Source organism: Onychostruthus taczanowskii, unplaced genomic scaffold, assembly GCF_017590055.1.
Source record: "Onychostruthus taczanowskii isolate IOZ18803 unplaced genomic scaffold, ASM1759005v1 scaffold5, whole genome shotgun sequence".
In the NCBI taxonomy this organism is placed as follows: Eukaryota; Metazoa; Chordata; class Aves; order Passeriformes; family Passeridae; genus Onychostruthus; species Onychostruthus taczanowskii.
In genome coordinates, this window is record NW_024502568.1 from 4,960,458 (window position 1) to 4,985,595 (window position 25,138).

The 25,138-nt window shown below is 36.3% G+C and overlaps 1 protein-coding gene across 2 annotated transcripts in view; it reads right to left on the minus strand.

Moving 5' to 3' along the window:
* Nucleotides 1–1,169: 1,169 nt before the first annotated feature.
* ADGRA1 (adhesion G protein-coupled receptor A1) overlaps nucleotides 1,170–25,138 on the minus strand; it is a 255,536-nt gene continuing 231,567 nt past the window's right edge. For both annotated transcript variants that reach the window (XM_041415728.1, XM_041415729.1), the window contains 2 exons: nucleotides 8,860–8,955; nucleotides 1,170–5,720 (listed from right to left, as the gene is read on the minus strand). In XM_041415728.1, the coding sequence (XP_041271662.1) occupies nucleotides 4,499–5,720; nucleotides 8,860–8,955 (1,318 nt within the window). In that variant the 3' untranslated portion in view covers nucleotides 1,170–4,498. The remainder of the gene's footprint in view (nucleotides 5,721–8,859; nucleotides 8,956–25,138) is intronic.

Consider the following 25,138-nt stretch of genomic DNA (forward strand, 5'->3'; position numbering starts at 1 on the left):
AAAGCAAGTTTTCTTCTCAGCTATTCAATTGCTAATTAGAAAATAGTTAACTGGGCACAGCAAAAAAAACCCCAACCAGCCAACCCAAAAGCTCCTTTCCTTGTGGAGTTAACTAAGCAAGTAAAAGCTGCCTAGAGCACCAAGTTACTACTGAAATTGCTCAACTGAAGTCAGCCAGCCTTTAAACTCAGCCAATGAATTCTGATTGATCCAGCTGCGTTCTACAGCTTCTTTCTGAATTGGAAGATGCTGCTACAGGAACTTGAATTTATGTTCTGGCAAGGAAGCTGCTGAGCTGCCAACATCTTCATCAGCCTGACATTTCTTTTCATAGGCAACAAAAAGTGGGCGTACAGGTGGTCTCTTTTTCTTGTTTCCATGCAAAGAAGATCCTATGATAAAAAGGTTACTAGCCTGCTTGCGATGACAACTTTCTTTTTCCCAAATAGTGAAATGTCAGATAATCTCTTCATTGTAAAAAGGCATATAATTTACAGTGGAAACTACTTCTGAATTTGTGGAGTTGAAACCTGCTTTGTAAGCCTTAACAGTGTCTGCACAAGAGCAATTTCAGATCTTCAGGCATGACTTAGTTCCACGCCTTCACACATAACCAACCTGAAGCATCTTTGTAACAGAGCATCCAAAGAGGTTTTCTCCTACTTGGGCTTCTCTGATTGTTAACTAGGTTGTGCTGTTTCACTCGTTTCAGCTAAAAAGGAATTTTAGGTCAGCTGTCTAATTTTGCCTGGGTTTGTTTGGATTTGATAGCTATCTGTGGGCAGCAGACTTACTAGGCAGGTGCTTTAGAGAGATGGCGGGAGGAGGACTTAAAACTGCTTCAATCCACTTCCATTACATTTTTCTGCCTTCATTGCTTAGTGTTCAAGTGGGGGCTGCCCGGTTGCCTGTGTTGTCCATCAAAGGTGGCCTTGACTTTGCTTTAAGCACAGACTTTGCTTTGGTTCAGACAGGATGAATGCTTTACAGCCCCAGTGAAGCTATCCCGTGGTGGGATGGGGTGCTCACAGGGTAGCTGGCAGGCACCGGCGTGGTGCAGGAGAACAGCTGTTCATGGCCACTGACGGCGACTGCTCTGTCACATCAGCACAGACACAATCAACAGATTCCTGGGAACAACACATATGACCAGACATAATGTGCAAAAATGTATGCTTTATTTTTACACCCAAATTCATTATATGAGGCTGGGTAGGAATTTTTCTCATAAACAGCCTATGTGACTTCAAATTTGGTCATGAAAACTGGAATTTCTATATGCAGAGAACAACACCACAGCAAGAGCATATTTTTATCCTGGAGCAGCTATTCAGATTTCTGTTGACTGCATCATTCTTTCAAAAGAATCTCTTTTTTTTTTTTTTTTTGAAGAAATTCATCTTGCTTAATCTTGGACAGAGAGTGAACAGTAAAATCTGTTCAACCATTTTATTATTATCAATGAATCACCAAAACTAAAACTGATTTTAAAATACGTTACTTGCGTCCATGAGGAATTTACTAGGACAATATATCTCATACTCTGGTTATTTCATTGACTTTATTTTTATAGGGAAGAAAATCAGGTAAAGTAGTAATGGTTCACTGACTATGATTGACCAAAACCCCACAATAAATCAAAACCAGACTTCCAAAGCATTGGAATTATCTAATTTATCTTAAGGAAAAAAAAAAAAAAGTCAAAAGCATTAAAAGCATTTTGGTCAAATTTGATGTTACAAAACATGTTTATATTTATTTAATATCATGTCTCTCCTACTCTGTAGATATACTCTATATTTTCTGAAAAAATAATATGCAAACAGATTATTGCATAACACAGCTCTTCCAAATTAGCCCAGAAATATTCACCAAATTAATTTTTAACACAATAAGAAAAGTGTTTTAATATTTTACTTTTGAATTCCCGAGAGTTTTATCACATAAGATATTCTGTGGAAAGCAGCACCTATTTGCTTTTTTGTAAGCCGTTGTGAAGATGGAATTGGCCTCTCAGACAAAATAACAGAGATGATTAAAACACAAGCTGAATAAAGGAGCTTACTGAGTGGATTCTTGCAGAGTGAGTATTTCATCTTGGCTCTGTGTGTGTGTGAGATATTTTGCATAATGGTCTACAGACTTCCTACATTTTTACTGTTACAGAATATACATATACAGAGTGCTGAGACACAGAGAAGTGGATTTCACATTATGTCTATGCTTATTTAGGGTCACTGTCTATGTGGAATGAGTTAAAGTAATATTAAAAGAAAACAGTTATGAAACAGAAAATATTTCAGTATGCAAACAAAGAAAAATACTGTATTTTAGAGACAGTTCAAGCATATACAGCATATACATAATAAAGCTCAGTGTTTTGTCTTTTTTTTTGTGTGTTAGCTAAAGAAGCAGTCATGAAACTGTTGAATATTGGCTTAAAACTTGACAACCACCTAGTGCATTCTTCTTGCTCACCTTTTAAAAATACACAATCTGAGATGGATACATTGCACTGCTGAAGTTTACAATATATATTTCAAATTTACAAAAATACAGAAAAACAAGATTTCTTGCACTCAGATACTGAGCATTAACCCTTTGAGTACTAATTCCCACCTGCAACACTGCAGAACACATTCATCTGACTTACATGTTTTTATAACATTCTAACAATTATAATTGTCATCTTTATGTACACTATTAGGAAATTTATTCCTACATATTAAAAAAAATGAAGGTAGAGTCTAATAAGGGCTAATAACAGAAAAATATGGAGCTTAAGTATAGTGAAGATTTCTGCCACATATACACAGAGAATCGCAGACTGATGGTCACTCAATGGAATTTTCTATTTCCTCTCTGAAGCAATTACATAAGTCTGTGTGAAGACATCACAGCAAACTTTCTTGTATGGCTGTACAGAATTGTGCTTTTCCTCTCATTTCTGGATCCAGTGTTCACTTTCCACTGTAGACATTTTTCTCACAGCTCTATGTTCCCATTCACTTTCGGAAATCTATTATTATTCTGCACCCTTCCTATTTGTAAAAAGCTGTTTTATTTCATATAGGGATCATTCTGATGCAGTTCTGTACTGTGAGTTGATGCTTTGTGTCCAGATGTTCATGGAAACATGGAAAAAATCTTGCCAAGAGCCTTGTTAATAGAGAATGCTACTGACCCCAGAATGCCCTATAATTCAGCAGAAATCATGAACATAAAGAACTTCTCTGAAGGTCAGATTTGCATTAAAGGATTAAGTCAATCTGAAACTTGCTAGGGGAGGAAATGGGTTTTCAGAAAGCAAGTGGTGAAATTAATGGATTCTAAGAAGGTGTTTTTAGAAAATTACTGAACTTCCTTTTTCTTGACGACTCTGGACTACATTGATCCTGTAACTAAATAGACAATATCATATATACAGTATCTCTGAACTAGAATAAGCTACTTTAAGAAAATAACTGTAGTCCTCAAAGAGTTAATGATAAAACTGCTCTGCCTTAACAGATGTGGAAAGGTTACCGTGGAACAGCTTACAGGTTTGTTTAAAAGGCATACTTTACAAAGAAGTGTAAAACTTGTTGAGACAATTGCTATTACACTGCACAGTGCCACATACGATGAGTAGTGCATGCTCTGTAAAGACATTAGAGTGGACCCTTATCAAAGCTATCATATAACCTTATACAAAGGATTGTGCCACTTAAACTAGTGCAGAGTGATTTTTTTTCCTGCAGATTTATAGTGCTCTAGATTAATATCGATAGGGTTTGTCACAGCCTTGTACCACACTTTTTTTTGTTCTTTTTTTTAAACACATGTAACACTATAAAACAGCAAATGGTATATCCTGACATATGTCATGCAAAATACAACCAATACAGCACCAAAGATGTAACAGAGACATTACCTAGCACTTCTCTCCAACAAGAAAAAGGACAGAACAGAGACTGTACATTACATGACTTTACAGGCCATATGCTACAGAAGGTTTTTAGAGGCAGTATCACTTTTGTGTATCTAAAAAGCTGCAATTTTATAAAATCCTGTTTATCATTTCTACCATAGCCACTTCTGATTAAAATTCATGGCACAGTAATAATATTTTTCTACAAAAATAAATAAGTAAAAGTTTAAGATGCTGATATGTTTATAAAAAGTGTCTGAAGTTACTACAGAAAAAAAGTGAAAACAATGAATGAAAATGATGTTTCTAAAGAAATGTCATTCTGTATAACAAAAGGATATTGCCTCTCTTATTCAATTTTCTAGACTTAATTTTCTCATTATCTTTCAGAATAATTTTATAACTTTCTTTTAAAAATAATTTCACTTTAAAACTGTCACTATCCCTCTTTCTTTGACACTTACAAAGAAAATGAAAAGCTGTACAATTTACTGATGAGCTACGCAAACATATCACCATATTTATTTTGGAATAAAAACAAAGATAACGATGGTTTAGGGCAAAAAACACATTGCGATGGCCCGTGAACTACACAGTAGTTTCATTTTTCCAAGGGCCAGTTTTGATATTTCCCGTACTATCTGAGCTGTATATCATGGCTTCGTGCATGTTTCCCTTGAGAATTCCGTTGTGATTTGTTGTACTGAATGGCAACGACTGTGTCCGTGGGTGCATTTCGAAGTGAGCTGGGTGGTGCACAGTGTCACTGTCTGGCATTTTACCACAGCTGTATATTACAGTACTTGCGTCGCTGCTTTCGGGCTGGTTGACGGTGGGGTAGGGATCGCTCTTGGAGCAGCAGGCCCGTCTGTGACCCGACTGGCTCTCGTGCGTGCTGTGGGGACTGTCCGTGTGGGAGCTGTGAATGCTGCCGTCAATGCTCGAGGGGATGTGGTAGGCGTACTCCCTTTCCCCCGCAGACCTGTGCCGACTGAAGTAACGTGGCTTAGTTCTGCTTTTCAGACATCTATGTATGTGCATGTTGGGTCTGAAGGTTCCCTCGTTGTGGACATGAATGTGAGCTTCATCATCAAGCAGCTGATCACAGTGCATTTTTGCACAGCACGGTGTCACAGGCGACAGGCAGTTAACATGGTTCTGCACTGCTTGCAGGTTAGTGAGTTTGCAGTGGCTCGCTGCTGGGTGATTGAACACAGCTGACTTGTTGGGACATGGAGATTCCTGCAGACAAGGTGCATGGACCTGGGTGTCGCCATTGATGTTGACCTTTGGGCGCACATTTACTTGCACAGAGTAGGTGTTTCTTTTGGATGGGCAACAGGACCACCAGCAATGCCACACGTCATCTCGCTTTGCACAGTGATGGATCAGGATGAAAAGCCCCAAGGTCACACAGAAGGCTCCATAAAGACAGCTAAATATCATATCCAAGAAATGGCCTTGAGACACTGCAAGTGCTCCAAAGGTCCAAGTGGCAGTAAACAGGAACAAAGTGAATGCTGCGGCTCGAAGCTGAGCCTTAAATGAATGCTCATTTTCCAATAAGGAAGAAGAAATCATGGGGCAGGTTGCCTGGGGAACGGACACAGGGTCTGTAATGTGACCATGGCCCATGTCAGTGCTTGGCATTCTCTGTGGATCTTCTGTCTTTTCCTTCAGCTCATACTTGCGTTCAGGATGGCGCTTCAGCTGCATGTACGTGCAGAGAAAGTAAACACAGGTCACCAGCACAATGAATGCCACCGGCCCGTAAAAAGCACCGAGGCTGGGCTCCCAGGCCATCCAGCAACTGAAAACAATAACAAGAGAGAGTCAAGAACATTTCAGAGCCCACATTAGATGTGATGGACTACTGACTGTTGTCTGACTAGCATGACACAACAGTATCTCAGAAGTTCAGCTTGTAGAGAGAGGTAGCCTGTCTTTAATATTAAATTCGGCTGAGGCATCATTTTCTCGTTTTTTAATAGACTAGAATATATGGTATAATTTACAGTTTATTAAAACTGAAAATTTCCAAGAAATGTAGGTCAGTTTAGACTCCAGAATTGCAGTGAAGTGTAAGACCATTTATGTCAACCCTTTTTTTCTACTATTAAAAATGTCAGCACTAATACTTAGATTAAAAAGCAAATGAGGCATAGTTTATACACTCTATGTGCACAATAGAAATGTACAGTGGTTTGTATCAATGAACATTGCTACAAATTCTTAAGATTGTTCTTACAGAATTTTCTTCTTGCAAGAGAACAGCCTGAGAACCAAAAGAGGATGAAAAAAGACTTCCAGTTGAACTATACCCACTTTCTGTAGTGAGCAGACCTCAAAGATATATGCCATTTCTGAATTCTGCAGTTTCTAGAGTTCCTGGGAGTTCATCCATGTCAATTTGAATGCCCTCAGAAAAATTGGGGAAACTGATGATCTCTTTCTGATATGTTAGTAGCATAGTATTATTGTAGCATGATCATGGTTTGCTAGGCTTTAAATAATATAACCATAACTGCTTTAGAGCAGCTTAAAGTAGCTCACAGGCCAGTGTGAGTCTGAGAGGACTGTCTTAAGTACAAATAATCTGATCAAACAAACATGGGAGAAGAAAACACTAATGAAATCCTAGATGGAAACTGGCAGAACATGGGTTAGAAGGAGAAGGAATATTTGTCTCGTTTTGACTTTTCTCAGTGATCTGCTTTTAGCCATGGTTACAGACAGAGATCTGAGCTGGCAGTATAGCCTAGTACAGCTGCTACTAGGTTCTTATATCATAAATATTGCATGGATTTCTGGAAAGAGGAATAAGTTACTTTATCTCTTGGACTTGGACATGAAGTAATGGGCTTAAACTGCAGCAAGAAAGATCTAGATTAGATTTTTAAAAAGTTTCTTAGCTGTTAGGACAATTAGGATAATATGCTGTTAGAATGAAGTGCAGTCTATCCATTACGGGAGCATTTAAAGTACCTCAGATAAATAACTGTCAGGAATGGTTTGGATATAGCTAATTTCCCACTGGGTCAGAAAGACAGACCAGGTGATCTGTCATGATGATTCCAGCTCTAAAAGTGACACTGTGTGACACTTCATATTCATTTAGGCCTGTGTGATTAGTTGCAGTTCCTCCAGTTCCAGTGAGGAAACTTCTGATATCAGATTCTTATTGAGCCAGGAATTATCTACAAGTTACTATAAAAAGGGCAGAATGACTTTTTTCTCCCAGGCTGAGAACTTCTCAGCTAAATAGAGACAGTCCCACTGGACTTTACAGCAAGAAACTGCAGAATAATGACTTTGAATTTTTTAAATCTGAATCTTAAACAGAACCATACACACATGTATTAATGAACTTAGAAACACTCCAAAGAGTATACAATTTACTGTTAGACAGGCACAAGAAAAGATCCCCTGAAAGATATTTGTGAAAACATAGGTAAATAACCACCTACATTTAATTGGGTAAGCAGAGAACACAAAGCTAAGTGAATACTTGAAATCCATTTGAACCCTGAGTATTTGATGCAAAGTGGAGAGTGGAATGCTCCCAAGTGGTACAGCCTCATGGGATGCTGTTATTTCAAGTAGAATCTCATTGTGGATTACTTACAAAATCTATTTCTTAAAAAAAACTTCAAGTTTGTGCTTCTGCATTTACTTTACTAATACCATAAAAAATGAATAAGGCATATAACTCACTATGCTGCCATTGAATTAGAAGCTTCTTGCTCACTCTTATAATCATTCCTCATCTGTCCCTTGTTTTCTGTGCACACTGTGGCACCACATATTGATTTGCTACATTAACATGATTAAAGAAGTATAACCCCAGTTACTGCACCAAAATGAAAAATGTCTTATATTTATGAACATAAATAATAGAGCTTTATAATACACTGTTGATTATAAACTGGCTGTTTAATTGGATAAATTTGAATAAATATATAAATATGTGTTGGGCCCTAGGCAGAGCATACAGTTAGCCATAGTATGCACTGATTTCTTATTGGAATTTAAATTTCAATTACCTATAAAAATGTCTTTAAGGAGCCAGATGCTCACTTATGAACCATTCTCCTTGCTTGCCACTTCTCATGCCCAGAACATAACCAGTTTCAAATGTGTTACAATAGATGCTCAAAGCAGTAACTAAGAGTGATGTCCTCTGGAGTATTAGTGCTGCCAGAGTACTAAAATATCCATTAGTGTGCCAGTCACTGCCATGCTGATCTGTTACACACACTGTATTTAACTTTGCAGTCTAATTCACTTTCTGCTATGCTTTTATGGAAAGACTAAATGTACTTATGGATACCTCATGCTTCATGCCAAGAATCAGGAATTAATAACAATGTGATGCCTGGTGAACTTATGGAGGTCTACTGAACACCTCCCTAACACAAGGACATGAAAGGATTATGACATGATTGCCAGACATTGTGACTAGAACATTTCCAGGTGGTGAAAATCCAAAATATTTGGATTTTAATGGAGGGACGGGAGTGGAAGAAGTGGGGAAGGGAGTTTTACTTGTCCTTTTCTTACATCATTATTTTTAAATTGCTCTAAGTTGCCAGAAGGATATCAAATCAAGGAAGATAATGAAATGAAAATATTTAAATAAATAATAGCTGCATTAGATATTATATTCATTAGGTATTTTTAATATCTTTCACTTATTCAGATGTAAATGAAGAGTAATTCTGTAAATGAAAGGTGATTGTATTGCCAGTAATGGAGTCAAATTGCTGGAGGTGAAGCAGAAAGACCCAGATTAAGATTTTGCTCTTTCACAGCTAATATTTAATAAAATTTTGTAACAGATATTATCCCAAATTGCATGCCTGTACCCTTTATGAAGTCAGATACATTTATTTGGATAAGAAACAGAATCTGTTTTCCCTGAAAGGTTTATGGTGGTAGTTTATACTTACTATGGTGCATTGCCTTCAATCCCATAATTATTGATATTGGTTGCTGCTGTAATCCCACATATAATGAATGGAACTCCACCACTAATCAGGTAAAATCTGTGGAGAGATAATAACTGATATTTTAATTTGCCTGACTTGTAGTTGAAAATACTTTAAAAATAATTGTACCTTCTTAAAGTATTTTGGGAATAAAATATTGGTGAAATATTTAAAAAGTCCCTAAAACCAGAAAAGAAAAGAATGAAGAACTGTCACAATAAGAATTGTACTCTATGAAGCAAAGAGCAGAAAGTTTAATATTTATACGGAGCCACTTTTAACAAATGCTTGATTTCTAATTTCAGTAAATGTAGCTACTATTGAAGCAATATGAAAAACAAAATAATTGTCTAATGACAGAACCTAAATCCTAAATAAAGTTATTCCCCTCACCTAGACATTTATATTTAATAGTTGTTAAATATGCAAGCATTGTAAATTAAAAATATTCAGGCAAAGCACTTTATTCACATTAACATACAATCATCAGCAAAATCACAGAAACATTTTCATATCTTCCACATGACAAAAGAAAGGAAGCTCAGTTAGCCAAAAAGGGAAAGGCCACTTGGTAAAATGTTTTGGTTTATTTCTTCACAGGGAAAAATCTGAAGAAATCGAAAGGATTTTGCATATACCTCACTTTTCTTCATTCTTTCAATACCCAGCCTTGCAAATGCATTAAAATATGAGCGCTTCCAAGGCTTCAGCAAGATCTGAGAAGTGCTAGTCTTTCTGTAGAGAGTTGTATTGTGAGACAGAAAGCAGAGTTTCACAACCCTTTAGCTGGTTAAATGCCACTGGACTACTTGGATGCAGCAGCCATCACAAAGCAGGGTCCTTAGGCCCTGAAGGGGGCCTCAGTGAATTTGCCATCCTTCATGCCTGTGTCCAAATTCAGCAAAATGAACCATCATCACCTTTTCCATTTATATAACCAAAAGACAGAATTGTGCCTGGAGCACAGCACTTCCACCGCCGTGGTCCCTGAGGTGGATGGAGAGCACCAGCCCTCATTCCTGCAGCTGGAAGTGACCATGCTCGGGGGCAGAGGGAAAATGTTCCACTGCACCCAGGAGCTCAGCTGCTTCTCTGAAATCCTGACTCATCTCCTGGCTTAACCAATGCTCCTCTGTCAGCAGACAAAATTAGTTTCTTTCCAAGCCACTTTGGTGTGGAAACAGTGTGCAGGGATACAGACCCTTCCCACTCACTGCTGCCGTGTCCTTCAGGTCCAAGAGGAACCTGGAAACGTGTGGGGCACATTCTGATCACAATCTAGCCACCAGTTTTCTATAAGGTATTATAAATATTAGGAAATTTCACACTCATTGCAAGGTAGGATTTTTACAGACACAGAGCAATAGTAAGATTAAATAAATCAGCATTTAATTCAAGCCCAGAATTAGTGTTAGTATTTCTTAACCTCTTTTCCCACCTCCTTCCAAAGCAGAATTATGAGTCAGGCCTCAGAAAATTTCATGTTAGCATTTACAGTCATCTTTGTCCTAATGGTCTAAGCTGTAAACATAACATATTTTGCACTCATCAGGAAGCCCTTCAGATTTTATAAATTCAAAGTCACTGAGTATATATTTTTTCTTCAACTTGGTTTATTGTGAAGAGCTCAACAAATTCCAGTGAACAAGCTGTCTTCCTACAAAATCCATTCATTCACTGCAGTTTAATGATTGTAAATATCTTTTGACTTGAGCATGTTGAATAAGCTAGCTTAATGGCTTTTTATTATTTTTAACAAAGACATTTTCAATGGCATTTTTGAAATCCAGGAAATCACTAGGGTACAGCAATGAGGCATGGAAGAGCTAATCCTAATTTATCTAAGAAATAATAAGGAGCAGAAAAAATAGAAATACAGAAGTAAGTACAGGAAACTGCACTTCAAACTCATTTGAAGTGATTACACCACAGAATTTACCTAAAATGCAACCTATAATTTAATTTTTTGCAGTCCCACCACTTTTTACAGATTGGATACATACATATAAATAAATTCTTATCTAAAGTTTCAGAGAAGCCAGTATCTGGGTGTTAGATAATCTGCTTCACAGCTCACACTTTCAGCAGGCTGCTGAACACAACAGTAGCAACAGATGTTCTGGAAGCACTTTAGCTACACAGTGCTGCAGAAATGTGGCAAAATCCAGCCACATTCCTGATGTGGCTCACAGCTAAGAGCAAGAAAATACATTCTAGAAACAACATAAGGTGAAGTCAAATATTTCAGTGTACCTGAGGTGCACTGTACTGATATCCAGCACATCACATTGCACACACATCCCCCCTGTCTCACTGGGAGGGAAGAAAAAAAGAAAATAGCAAATAGAAATGACAGCGTATACAAAGGATTTTTCATTGGTGGGTTCAGGATTCTTGAAGGGTGAAGTGTAATAAAAGCTGTCAAATAGAAGAAAAGTCAGCAAGAGAGGAATAGGATTAAAATAGACCAAATTGAAAATGTAATCAAAGATACAGAAGTTAAATTAACTGTAAGAGCAGACGTGCATGCTCTTGTCCATTTGTGTGAGCTCGTGGATACCTTAAACAGTATATAAAAAAAGAAAAAATCATATTGCAAAGTCACCAAAGAAAATACATTGATCAAGAAGTTTTGTATACATATTAGTTGTGAGGAAGTACACTTGAAATTAATAAATTTAGACCAGACTTTTCAAACATTACTTTTTATGCCATCATGAGTTGTTATCAATTTCTTCTTAATGCAGGTGAGATAAAGCAAATAATTCTAAAGAAAAAGCTGCAGTAGAATTGATAGGGCATAAACAAAAAGTGACAAAAATGAAGATAAATAGCTATTTTTCATACTTCTAGTAAACCTTTTATCTAAGAGAATCAAAGGGGTTTTAACATTAATTAGTTTAGCCTTACAGCCCCTTGTGTGGTCAATAAACAGTATTGTCCCTGTTGTATAGATGAGGAAACAAGGAGAGATCAGGCCATGCAGGAAATGAGACTCCCTAACTCCCATCCTGTGCTTACACACAAGGCACCTCTCTGTTACTGTACATGAAGGGACTGGGCAAACCAAGGCATCCAGGATTTTGTCTCCAAGCCCAAGAAACCCAACTGCCCCTCTCAGTTCGGGCAGGAGCAAGATGAATATAATGTTATCTGAATGATCCCCTGAGCAGGGTGGTGCCTGCCCAGCATGCACCAAGCCTTGCCCATGCCTGACCTGTGCAGGAGCCTGTGTGTGCTCTTCCCTGTGCAGCCCTAATACCAATATTCACTGATATTTGGAATAGCACCACCTGGGCTTGCTCACAGAACAGGTTTTCCAGCCCAGTTAAAGCAGTCTAAGTGTAAGGGCTGTAACTGGAGAGATGCTGGTTCTGCTTCTCAGAACTGCTACAGCCAATCTTTGGTGTCTTTCAGCCATACAAGAGGAAAAGTAAGGGGTGATGCTCCTGTCCATTAATGCTTGTTCACAGAATAAAGGAATAGTAAAGCTGTACCAGAAGTGTGAACCTTGTAGACTGACTAAATACATACTTTTCAACCATCTTTACCCCCACCCTAAGAATATTTTCTTATTTTAAAAAAATCAATCTTTTTCCTGTACTGTTTGCCTACCTTTCATTTACTATTTCCTCTTATGACTATCTTAGAATTTTAAAGCTTTAAAGGTCTATGTCCTTTAGTTCAGTCAACAGCATTTGTCTTCCAATTACCTTTTCTACTTCTGAATTGATTTTCTAATTTTTCTCATTACGCCAGTGGGCTGTCTCCTCTTCAAAAGAGAACATGCAGTAACCTAGAGCCAATTTCTTCTGCTTGTGTTACTCTTCTACCATTCAAGAACAAAAACAAGCGAGACTCAGGCTAGCAATACTGGAACCCTGTATACAGCAGTAAGAAGAGCAATGTGACTTTTATGGTGAAGGCAGACAACACAGATTGGCTGTAGTCATGATAACCATGCATGCAAATCTTTAAAGACTACGAAACCCCAGGGAGGAAATGAAAAATTTTTTCCCAGCTAAAATTTTATCTTGACAAGCAGTTAACTTATATAATATTTTCAAATTGTTTTACAGGGAAAACTATAAACTATCAGTGGGATGATTTGGGGCTTTGAAGCAACTGCCAAGCCATTGCTTCAATAGCCCGTGGGAAGAGGCTTTCAAATTTGTGCATTGTTGTTGCTGGCCACCCAGGGATGTCCTGATGATTCCTAGCAGGCTTTTACATCAGCATACATTTATTTACTGAAGCTCCTTCCATCACATCTTCACTAACATTGTTATCCAAGCTAATTAGATTAAAACCAGCCTGGAAGGCCTCAGCAGGATGCACTCTCACCTCTCAGCAACACCTACGGCCTGAACACTGGGCTGTGCAGACACGAGCAATGCTGGGCAGGGATCTGCAGGAATCACTTTCCTTGAACATTACAGGGAACCCCAAAGTTTCTGCTGCAGAGACTGCCTGAGACCAGCAAGTACAATATTTTTTATTCCACACACTGCCACAAACACAACCCTCCTAGCAGAGCAGCAGACACTGCTGGAGGAGATGCCCCTCTGTTGACATCCTGCCTTACTGTTCTGCAGCTTCCCTTCGGCAAGAACTCCTCTTGTGAGGCGAACTCTACCACAAAACACTGGGAGCTACACAACCAATATGAGAGAAACAGGATAATGTCAGCAGGAATGACTGCAATGGCCTGCAGGCAGCATCCTTTCTGATAACTTAACATACAGTGCATTCTGCTAAGTTTATTTTCATAAATGTTACGCACTAAGTCAGCAAGTAAAAGGAGAGTTCTACCCAGTGGTAAATTTCTTGCTTGAGTGTCTGGCTATTTTCTAGCCCCAATTTTTTCCAGACTAAGAAACTTGACTCTGAATTTTTCCAAAAAGAGAACAGACCTTGGCTTTATGGGTCTAATGCAAGACTGACTAGAAGGGTGTTTTTTTCTGCAGAGGTTGGGAAAGTGGCAGTGTATCAGGAAGTCATTTAAAAGGCTTCAAATAGTCCTTATTGCAGAGACTACTTGATTAAGATGTACATATATTTAACTTTATTCCTCTCTGCATGCACAAATCTAGAAAGGTACATGTTAGATATATATAAAGAAACCAGTGAAGCATTAATTTCTTTTCTGCCTGTAGTACTAAAAAAAAAAAAAAAAAATCAGCTTAGCTCTACGTACGTTTAGGGCACAGTTCATATGGGAAGACTAGCCACTGCAAAATAAACATCAAAATAAAAGAAGAGTCACAGAAAGATGACTTTCCCTTTTCTTTTTCCTTGAGCAGGGATTTGGTTTTATCATCTTTGTGAAAATAATTCATATAGAAAATGGTCATTAACTTCAGAGCTAACCAGATGCCACTGTTCAAGTACCCAGGAGGCAGGCAGACAGCTAAGTAGATGCTCTGTAGAAAGCTGAATTTATGAGCCTGATTTTCAAATTATTCTTCCTGAATTTTTCATGCATCACATCATTTTGTGGCCCTTTTTCCTGGGAATTTTGATAAAATAAAAATAAGACTTTTAGAAATTATGGGATTCTGAGACTATACTTTTCCTTTAAGAAAAAACCCCAACAATTTTAAATCCTATTCCCAAATAGTCTTGTTTTACAAACATATTTACAAATACCATGTTTGTTTTTCCCCATGACCTTTTTGAAGAGAAATAACCTATGTTTCCTTCAGTGCTTTTCTCTTGTCTGCAAAGGAGATCTGAGGATGGAGAATACAAACTAAAAAAAAAAGAAAAAAGAAAAAAAAAGAAAAAGAATTTGCTAACAATGCTAAAATAAACTCTACTTTTGTGAGTTAAGCTTTAAATGGTAAATAACAGCAGAAGGGTTTTGTGAAAACCCTATTTATCACCTTTTATATGCTAATACTGGCACATAAACTGTGTATTCACCATCCACTTTTTTTTTTTTTCCCTTCTCATAAGACATTTCACTCACTTAGAAAAGAATAAATAAAGGTTACTGGACAGATAGTTATGAATTTATTTTATATACCCCTTCTTTCTAGATCTTATTGCAACTTAAGAGCTTTGCAAACATTAATTAATTAATCATCAAAATGTCCTTCTGAGAATATGTATAATCTGTTCCATTTAGAGCCAGACACTAAACCACAGAAAGATGAATTAAAAAAATTGATTAAGAAAAGTCTCTGCAGATTTGTTTGCTCAGTTTAAGATGTCCAGGTCTCTACTGGACAAAACTAGCCTCTCTTTTTTTATTAAAATTTGCCATGAGAAAGGAGTTTAAATACCCTTCTTCATCTGTCCTTAAAGAGTCCCAGCAGCCTGGGCAATAAAGTGGGACAATGTTAGTCAGTATCAGAAGATCTGAAACCTCCCCTAACAAATGCCTTCAAACCCATTTGCTTCACCATTGAGTCAGGAACGAGAAGGATAGTGACACACTCCATCCACAATCAGAAGGCAAAACAGGTACCTTTATTACAGTCTCACGATATTTATAACCAATATCATTCACCCAGAACCTGGCTGGTTCTCAATAACACCCGTAACCCAATTGGTTAATAAAGGAACCACCCTTCAGTAAACACCTTACGAGAAAAACAACTTGTTCAAAACACCAGCTGCTTACCATTTTTTTACCATCCTTTCTCTCTGCCTCCCTAAAACTTCCCAGACCAATTCATGGGAAAGCTTATCTGGCTGTCTCTCTCTGACCAGACTGTTGTATCCACAGCCTCTGTGCTACAAGCCCACTGCCCTGGGTATTCACTCTGTGTCTCTGCCCTTCCACCCAGGGCAGATCATGGCTCAAGCTCTGCCAGGCAGGGTGAGTTTAGGTCCTGCTGGTGGAGGCAGCCAAGAGGCTTCACTGAAGTGATTTACATTCACCTTACTTAGTTAACACCCTTCATGGAGAGTGTGGCCATTACAGCTTATCCAGAATTTTGCAGATGAAAAGGAATTTACAGGCTGATAGTACAGTTGCAGTTTGCTTTACCAGGACCACATGAGACAGTCTAAGCCAGCAGAGAGGACAGAAAAATAAGAATGCATGTAACAAAAAGATAAAAGATTAATTCAGGAACTCAAAAAAAACGTTCAGAGAAAATTTAGAAAAGAGATTCATTTACATAGAGATAACTGTTTTGTCTCTTGGGGAACTAGACTAATTGAAGACCTATTGTATCTAAGAAGCAAGAGACACCTTGACTTTTTTCCCTGTTTTATTGGAGAATGCCTTGGGGGCTGTTGGAAATCAGACAGAGATGATTCTTACAGTGTATTCCATGCTGTAGTTTAGCTCTATTGACTTTTATTCCTGCTTATTTTAATGAATAAATATGTTAAGTCAGGTTAAGTAGGAATCCATCCTGAATGCACTTGTGAAGGAAAGAAGTAAGTAAAATATTAAGCATCATGTTGATGAGAAGGAAAATATATTTATTTCTTAAAGAGTCAGCATTTGAAAAAGTTCAAAGATATGATGCTTATAGAGAGAACACTGTTTATGGTAATGCTTGGAGAGAAATCATGGGAGGAGAAATAATATTCATGCTTTAAGTATTTTATGTTTACACAATCATTTTATCCACAGAGAACAAAACAGCCCTTTCAGTTAATTCCTAGCAGTAAAATGGCTGATACCCTTGTTTGGAGGTATTCATTGCCACCTCATTTTTCCAGGCGTTTGACTACTCTGGCATGGAGCTGTTAGCTGAAATCACTTTGCAGTTCCAGTCTGCTGAATCAAACACAACTGCTTCAGCGAGCACTGCAGTACACCTCTAGAAAATCAATTACCACCAGGATGTCCTTCTGCCTTTCAAAGGGGAGCAAAGAACCATTAACTATCAAGCCTCATCAAGACAAGAAATTTTGATGGCAGCCTATACGTGACAATGGCATTTTATATAATATGAAAGTGAAATGAAAAGTAAAGCGTGTAAAGATAATAAGTGCTGTACTCCTATATTGTCACATATTTAATACTCAGATCACTTTATATTAGTCTCAATGTCCTATGACTGTCAGTAGAACCACCTTGCATTTTAAACAGAAAATATGGATTTCTTTGGTTTTACTTGAGCTAGTATTTCATTAAGGCTGCCAAAAGAAACAAATAAAATTGCTATCATGAGGACATATATTTTAATTTGGTTTGACTGTGAAAGTCACTGACAAGGGGTTCTGGTCTATGTTCTCCTGTGAGTAAATTTTTAAATCATATTTTTAAAAAGGAATTTATGTCAATCCCATATTTTATTATGGCAGTAACCAACATAACTTCCTGAATTCCCCTGTGTTTCATGCATTTTAAGTTTTTGACACTCACTTTCTTTTAGGCAATGTTTTTTTCTCAAGACGAATGTTATTTCTTCTGCAGTAATTTTTAAAAGTTTTAAGCAGACCATTCAAGTCCTTGTTTTGAAATTCTGTAATTCTCAGATGACCTGAAAACACAGTATTTTTAACTTTCACAGAACGAGAAGCTTGAGAGTTGATTCAGAGGTTATTTATTCACTACTTGATATATTTTTGGATTTAGCTATGAAGTATATTTGTTGTATTAAAAAAAAAGATATTCTGAAGCATTAGTTTTTATTATGAGATATACTGCCAAGTTAGAGCTAAATAATTCTGATTCCATGAAATTCACTGGTGACATAGGAGTAATACTCTCAGTTTTATTTTCTGTTAAACTCTTTCACTGTACACACAGAGAATAATTCAGAAAATATTAATGACCAAGCAATCAATGTCACAAAGATGGGGACTTTAATGGTGGACCCAGCAGCTTTGTTCTTAGATTTGCTCAGCTGAGCATTTAAGACAGTGATGTGCAAACAGACAATGAAAACAGACTACAGGAACTCGTGAGAAATAGCTCTAGAGAGACCATGCTAATTCTATTCTTCTAAATTCATGTATTTTCCTTTTTCTCTGATATAAGTCAATGATCTTATATGAAGGGCAAGATCTTTGCCCAAAGTGCCAGGGGGAGTTAAAATTGTTTAGAAAAAAGTGAAAAATATGAGAAACACTTCAAAGATGTGCATTTCCAAAGAAATTACATTGTTACTTTGCACATATTTGGCAAGCCTTGTATCTTTTGATGCAAAATTAAGCCCCTGTTCCAGGGGCAGGTGATAAAGAATCTTAGCTTTCTGAGCTGAACTTATATGTGGGAAAAACTGAAATCTGATTTTCTACAAATTTCACATTTGTCTTCAGTGTCTATAACATTGCAAGGTCCCTTTGAGATCTTTGCCACAGTTATGCCATCTCTCTGTAACTTCAGCCCTCCCTTATGTCGAGGTATTTATCTTTGTTATTCACCTGCCCAGCCAGGCATGTGGAACCCAGAGAAGTTTAATGATCTCTATCGATCTCAGACCAACTACAGCCGAGTTATTACATGTGAAAAGTCTCAATGACAGACACATCCTTAAACAAACTGTTTCTTTAACGAGATCAAAATAAAAATAAATTTCCATTTTTCCATTACAGATAATTATAGATGAAATGTGAAAATGTGGGCTTTAATGGTTCAAAGCTTAGCAAACAGGAATCTTAAATTCATTCTTCAAAAATATCCTGCTTTTCTATATTAATATCACCATTTTTACTTTAGTTTATTAATTCCTGAATGATGAATTTTAGTGTAACTACTTAGAGAGAGAATATAGTAGTGAGAAAACTAAAAAGCATATTTATCTCTTCAGCTGGCTCTGAAATATTTCAAGCATCTTTTACAGCCTGTTTGATTGATACAAGCCATAAAAGTAATCAGTTTAGGAAATTTAATGTTGCCCCGTGAAATCTGCCATTTCTGCAAAAAGTCCCAAACTGTACTTCTTCAATGAAAATGAAAATTACAGCTTCAGACATAATTGTATGTGAAACTGCTGAATGCATCAGCTGGTTTCCCTCACATAGCAGTGACTGGGTTGTTACTGTTTGAGTCCTCTCAGAAAGACTTTAAAATGACACACATTATGGCCACCTTGCAACATGCATATTTTTAATATTTGATAGAGTCATATTTGATAGGTTGATATGTCCTCATAAAGTGTTTTCCCATGAAGTGTACAGTACAGTGGTAAATTTCATCCCTCTGGATTTGTTCAGCATATCCTATGCATATTCTTAAATGAAACCCATGCACCATACTCAAGACATATTTAGACTGTGTAAAGAAAACATATGGAAGTATCTCTATAGGCTTTTAAATATTAATACTTCAAAGTATTAAAGCATTCTTGCCGTTTCTGGGAATTTTACAAATAAGGTAATAAATGCCTCAGTTTCAAAGTATTGTTAATGATTAGGTGCTACATACCCAAATTTAAACATTTAGTGTTTCAAACTTCTGCATCTCTTTACAATTTACAATTGTGAAGTTTACAATTATGTGCTAATCACAATTTACTGCTACCTTCCATTTAGTTAGGTAATTTGGTTTATTTTCAACTGCATGTATCTAAAATCTAATCACACAGCTATAGCACGATGTATCCTCAGGCAAAGTGAGAGGACAAACAGTCTTGTTTAAGACATGAAGAAACCAAACACTAAATAAAAATAATATAATTTGGATTATTAAATCTTCCTGGTCTACAAGAAGTATTCAGTCACAAACCCAGAGGGCCATTTAAAATTGAAAAGCATTTACACAGAAGATCCATGGAAACCACAAACCCCTTTCTGTTGAATCTTTTCAGCTACCAAGCTTTCAGCTATCAGACCCACATCTTTAGAGAAGAGATCAAACAGTTTCCCAAAAGGAATTTTTTCAGACATGAAAAGCATACATGCAGGTTTTGAATTCCTCTAAAGACCTCTGTGGTAAAGGAAGAGACTGTGTTTTAATTTGGTTCCCATTTTAATTTTTTTTTTTTTTAATAGTTCTAGTATTTTTAGGGTTTGCCACAGATCATGAGTTGAGGAGGGAGCATCTCTTAAAGTTAAGAAAAAGTAGTAGACATGATGTTCATTCACACTGATGCTGCTTTCAATCATACAGAAAACCATCTGGAAACAGTCAGATAAAGCCAGGGCAAGGCACAGATGTTAAAATCCTAAAATATAATCTCAGTGCTTTGACATATAGATCCTGAAGGCACACATTTTTGCTTTATTTACCAAGACTGCACAAGGAAAAATTGCTAATAAACAAATAGGTACAAGGTGCCTGTATAAGTTAGACATGTACCTTTTTGTTTTTGGGTTGTTTTTCTTTCTACCCTTATATTGTCCTTGTTCACAATTACTCGCTGAGAAAAAAAAAAATCTCAGTCCTTATACAGAGTCACAGGACAGAATAGAATGCTTGCCTCAACAATTAAATTCCAGTCCACAAAGACTAGAGTCTGAAAATTTATGCACCAGAAATCTAAAGTGTAAGGCTGCAAAATATAGGTCAGGTAAAAAATTCAAAATACAAAAATAAAACATTTCAATTTTTTTTTCAATCAGAATTTTTTTCTGCATCTCTCGTGCATAATCACTTCTAAATCTTAAGTTTATTTTCCTTTTCAGAATAAGAGGACATAGCAAAAAAGTTGTCATCTTCCATAAATGAAAATCCAGTTTTATAGCTGGCAACACCTGGAACATGCAACTATTCTAATGCAACCACTACTTACACCTTAATAAACTAATACAAAAAGAAAACAGTACAAATCCAAAATCTATTAATTTGATTAATTGTGAATAACTACTCTCCTTGACTTTTTTGGTGGTATTCCAACATTTTGAAGCACATTTCATTATATCCTATCTTTTTTCCCTCAGGAATCCTTAGTAATGACAGCTTTGTTTCCATGTATTTCAATTTGTAACATATTCCTGAATTTCAATAGGATTGGGTGATTTTTTGTGATTTATTTCAGGTTTTACATTTCATGTTTGTGGTCCATCCAATATGAAAGCTAAAAGGATACAGAGCCAGAACAAGAGGAAGAAGTCCTTGCAGATTTTCAAAACTGACCTAGGTGAGAACCTGGGCTCACTTTCAGCTGGATCTGCTTTGAAAGGAGAGTTAAACTCAATGACTTACAGATGTTTCTGCCAATCTTTTTTTTTTTTTTTAATGACACTATAATTAACTTATTATTCATTGTTATCTTTTCAGTCTTATGAGGGTCCATCCATACCAGCTGTCAAGGCTGAGAGAAGGCTTCTTACAACCACTGCTCTTCTAGTATATATTAATATGTAAATTGAAACATATGTACTACTCAGAGCGGACTAATTCACAGATGAGTGAGCATAGCTTGAAAATTCCTAAATTTTCAATTTTATTCTGAATATTTTTCAATATAAACATATCTCAAATATTTTCAAACCTCAAATACACTTGCAATATAAATTTTCAAATAAACGTCTCTAAAGTCTGAGTTCTTTAGAACAGTACAATGCATTATCAAAATGTAACCAAGATAGGAGACAATGAAACTCAGGAGACCCCGTTCCACAACCTACCAACAATGCTTACACCTGTGGCTGCAGCCAGCCAAGAACTGTTTGTCAAGAACCAAGGAGAAATTTAAGCTCTGTATAAACCCCACTGTTGTTTGTAACAGGCTGTGCATCCATTACTTATCCAAGTGCCTTATCCTGACTTGCTTCAATTGAACTCCATGTGACATGCAGACTTGCTGGATGTGTTACTATACAACTGCATCATTCTTTTTCAGAAACTAAGCTACCCTGTAAAAAGCCTTAGTGAAGTTTCATCCCTAAAGTTTGCAAAAAGGAAAAAGCCGACTTTTTTGGGTTTTTGTGGAGAAAATATTACATTAGGATTTATGCAATGTTATCCATTTCTACAATTTCAAATTTTTCATCTTGACAGATATGCAGGTAGCCAAGAACTTAAAACTTAGCAAGAAGGTTTTATTAAATCTAACAAGCAGCAGGGAAGCATTAGAACATGCTGAAAATAAATTTTTTTTAGATGGTTTTAAGACTTTTGGCTTCTTTCTGGAACATTATGTCTTTCACAGTCCATAGGATGTAATTCAATCTGCTACTCTAGAGGCTGCAAGGAGTATTCTTTTTTAGTGTTATATTAGAAAAAGTATATTGTGGATTAGCCTGCTATTACCCCATAGAAATTACTGTTCAATTAATGACTTGACTCCACAAAACCATGGAGACTTATATTTATTGACAAAAATTCAGGTTGACATTTTGTCCTTAATTCACCCTTTTGAAAAGTAAGAAACAAAGGTACAATTGCATGAGTTCGTGAGTGTCAACCCTGATTTTTAACTTTAATGTTGAGGGGTTTTGCTGTTGTCGGTCTTCGTATTATTGAGCTGAGCTATGGAAAATCTTTTATGCATGATGATGGCATGAACATTTGCTTTTTCCTATTTTTTAAAAAGCTGACATACACAGAAATCTATTTCTGGTTAGCCCTATCCCAGATTTTAACCAGAAGCAAAAATAAAGGTTTTCCATAATTTATAAAAAGGTCAAAATGTAAGTTTTAAAAAAAAAATCAGAGGGTTTTTTTGAGCACTTAACTGGAAGTGATCATGAAACTTTGAAAGAAAATGAAAAGCAGGTGTAGAGTTATTTTTATAAACATTAATCAATAAATATTAAACAACAAAAGATAGAAATGATGTGTCATTTCCAGAAAGTTATGAACATGGAAAAAATACATTTGAAAAGGAATAAACAGCCATCTTCACAAAACTGTAAGAGCATCTTATTGCTCAGCTTTCTGGGTCAAAAGGCTGCCTAGCTTTACTAGGTACAATAATTATTGGATTTAGCAATGCCAGAACCTCAGAAGGAAATGTTCTCTCTAGTTGGCAAACACTCTCTTAGAAGCATGAAGAGGGAATATGGATAATTGGTTGCTTCTTCAACACCTCTAATGGAAGACTGAGATACACAAGTAGACAAATTTAACACCATTCCTATATGACAATAACATGATTATGATAATCCATGTTAAACAGCTATAAATGCCTTACCTAGAAATGATAGCCAGCAAGGGTTAGCTATTCTGCAAATAACAGACACTGTGATTTGCCCACAATTCCTGCTCCTTATCCTTTGGATTCATGAGAAAGAGTTTCAGAGACATCAGGAATTCCAGATATAGAATTCCAGAGTGGAAATGAACTCTCCCTGTAGAGGTACTTTTTTTTCTGGCGATGTCTACACGTTCATCCAATATGAAGAAGCAGCAAGATCGTGTGACTGACCACTCATGACATTTTCTTGACATTGCTCACAAATATTGAAAAGTAAACAGAAATGGTCTTCTGTAACCATAGTTCTCTTACCTCATAATTAATAGCTAAACCAATACTAGGTATCTCTTAATGTCAATAGATAAATAAATCAGGTATCTCGTGTGCTCAAATTTTCTTTCACAGAAAACCTCACCAATGTTCACTTTCTGATAAACTTAAAATCCTGAATGATTCTCTGAGTACTAAGTTTAATCCAATAATAATGGCATTACCCCTTTGTCTGAATGAGTACTCAGTCAATACAGGCATAAAGTTTAACCTGGACATTCTATTTTACTAAGGTATATTAGATATTATATACTGAAATTATTTCAATCGGCATTATTAAAATTTCGGAATATTTGCTAAAATTTATTTTTAAGTAGCAGGGAGCAGCATTTTCAACCCGTGAACCAAAATCTTCTTGTGACTAAATACATGTAACTCCCACTGGAAATCCAATGTGAGTGCATGTGTTTCAGAGCAGAAGGTGGCCTAATTTTTTGTTAAGTTTTATATAGTAAGGTGGTACCTGAATAAAAATACCTGCAGGATCAGCAGCCAGTTTCTACAAGACTCCTAACATTTCCAAACACTGAAGGCATATTTGGAACACATTAGTTTCAAAGTCTCTTCTGTCAGAATTTGCTTGCACAATGAAACACAGGAGTTTCTTATGAGACCAATGAGGCTGTAGAAATTCAGCAGCAAATAAGGGTTGAAAAATGGAAATATTGTTAGGAAAAATACTTGGTTTACTAGTAACAGCATTGTAGGGCAGAAATGAACATTAGAAGATCATCTTGTCCATTCAAAAGCTCTGAGTCAGGGTCACATTAAATATCTGTCATGACTGGCTTGGCTTTATCTAATCTATGCTAACAAATTGCTTGGGACAGAGTTCCCACAGCCTTCCAGGTAACCTGTTTTAATTGCCAACTATTTTCATAAGTTGAAATATTTTCCTAATATGAACCTATTTACCCCTTGCTGCAATTTAAGCTTATTTTTTTGGTGTGATTTTTCTCTTTAATGCCTTTTCATTTGGAATTTTTAATGAACACTAACTTGAATCATCCACATTTCTAGTGATGGGTTTCAGCTACTTAAAATGTACAATGTCAGGGAGATCAGTGGAACTTTATATATAATTTTCCATGGTGTCTCAACTCAAAACTAAATGAATTAATCTAAAGCAGCTTTTTCCCAAGGTTTTTAAGCCCTCCTTCCAAACATGCATTAACCAGAGATTATCACACATATTTGACAGGAAGTATGCATAGAATAAGCCAGGTCTGAAACTGTATTTGCAACAGTTATACATATATATGTTCCAACATATTTAATGTGATATGCATATCTGTGGATTTCACCAATTTTGTTTGTCGAATGAATATAATTCAATTTCCTTGAATGTTACCATTCATTAATAAAGAAAAATATTATGAAATATTAAAATTATGTTTTTAAAACTATAACAGCTAGTATATATATATATATATATGCATAAAATATATATGTGTTTTATTGCTAGTTTATTTTAAGATAAGCCATATTTGAAGATAAACTTTTTTTTTTTTTAGCATTTACTCTTGGAATCTCATAATATCTTTTAGCCAAAATTACTTTATGGAATAGTGGCAATGTATTGGTAAATGCAACACCTACTATGTCCTATACCACGCTGTAATTTAAATGCACAGTGATTGTACTGTACTGCAGTTATTATCAGACTATTTATTGCACAATCCTATATTGGCTGCCTGCAGCATTCTCATTTCTGTGACATTGCAGTTTGTCAGTCTGCACAACATGCTTCATAAATCTTCATGACCTATGTTTTCTTGCAACATCAGGGTTTTCATTACAGTTAAGCTGGATGTATACAGATGCCTACTTAATACAAGTGTCCTGTAACAAACTTTAAGTTCTATCTTCCTCACAGAATAGTTTTTGTAAGAAAGAATTTGTATCTAATGTGACTA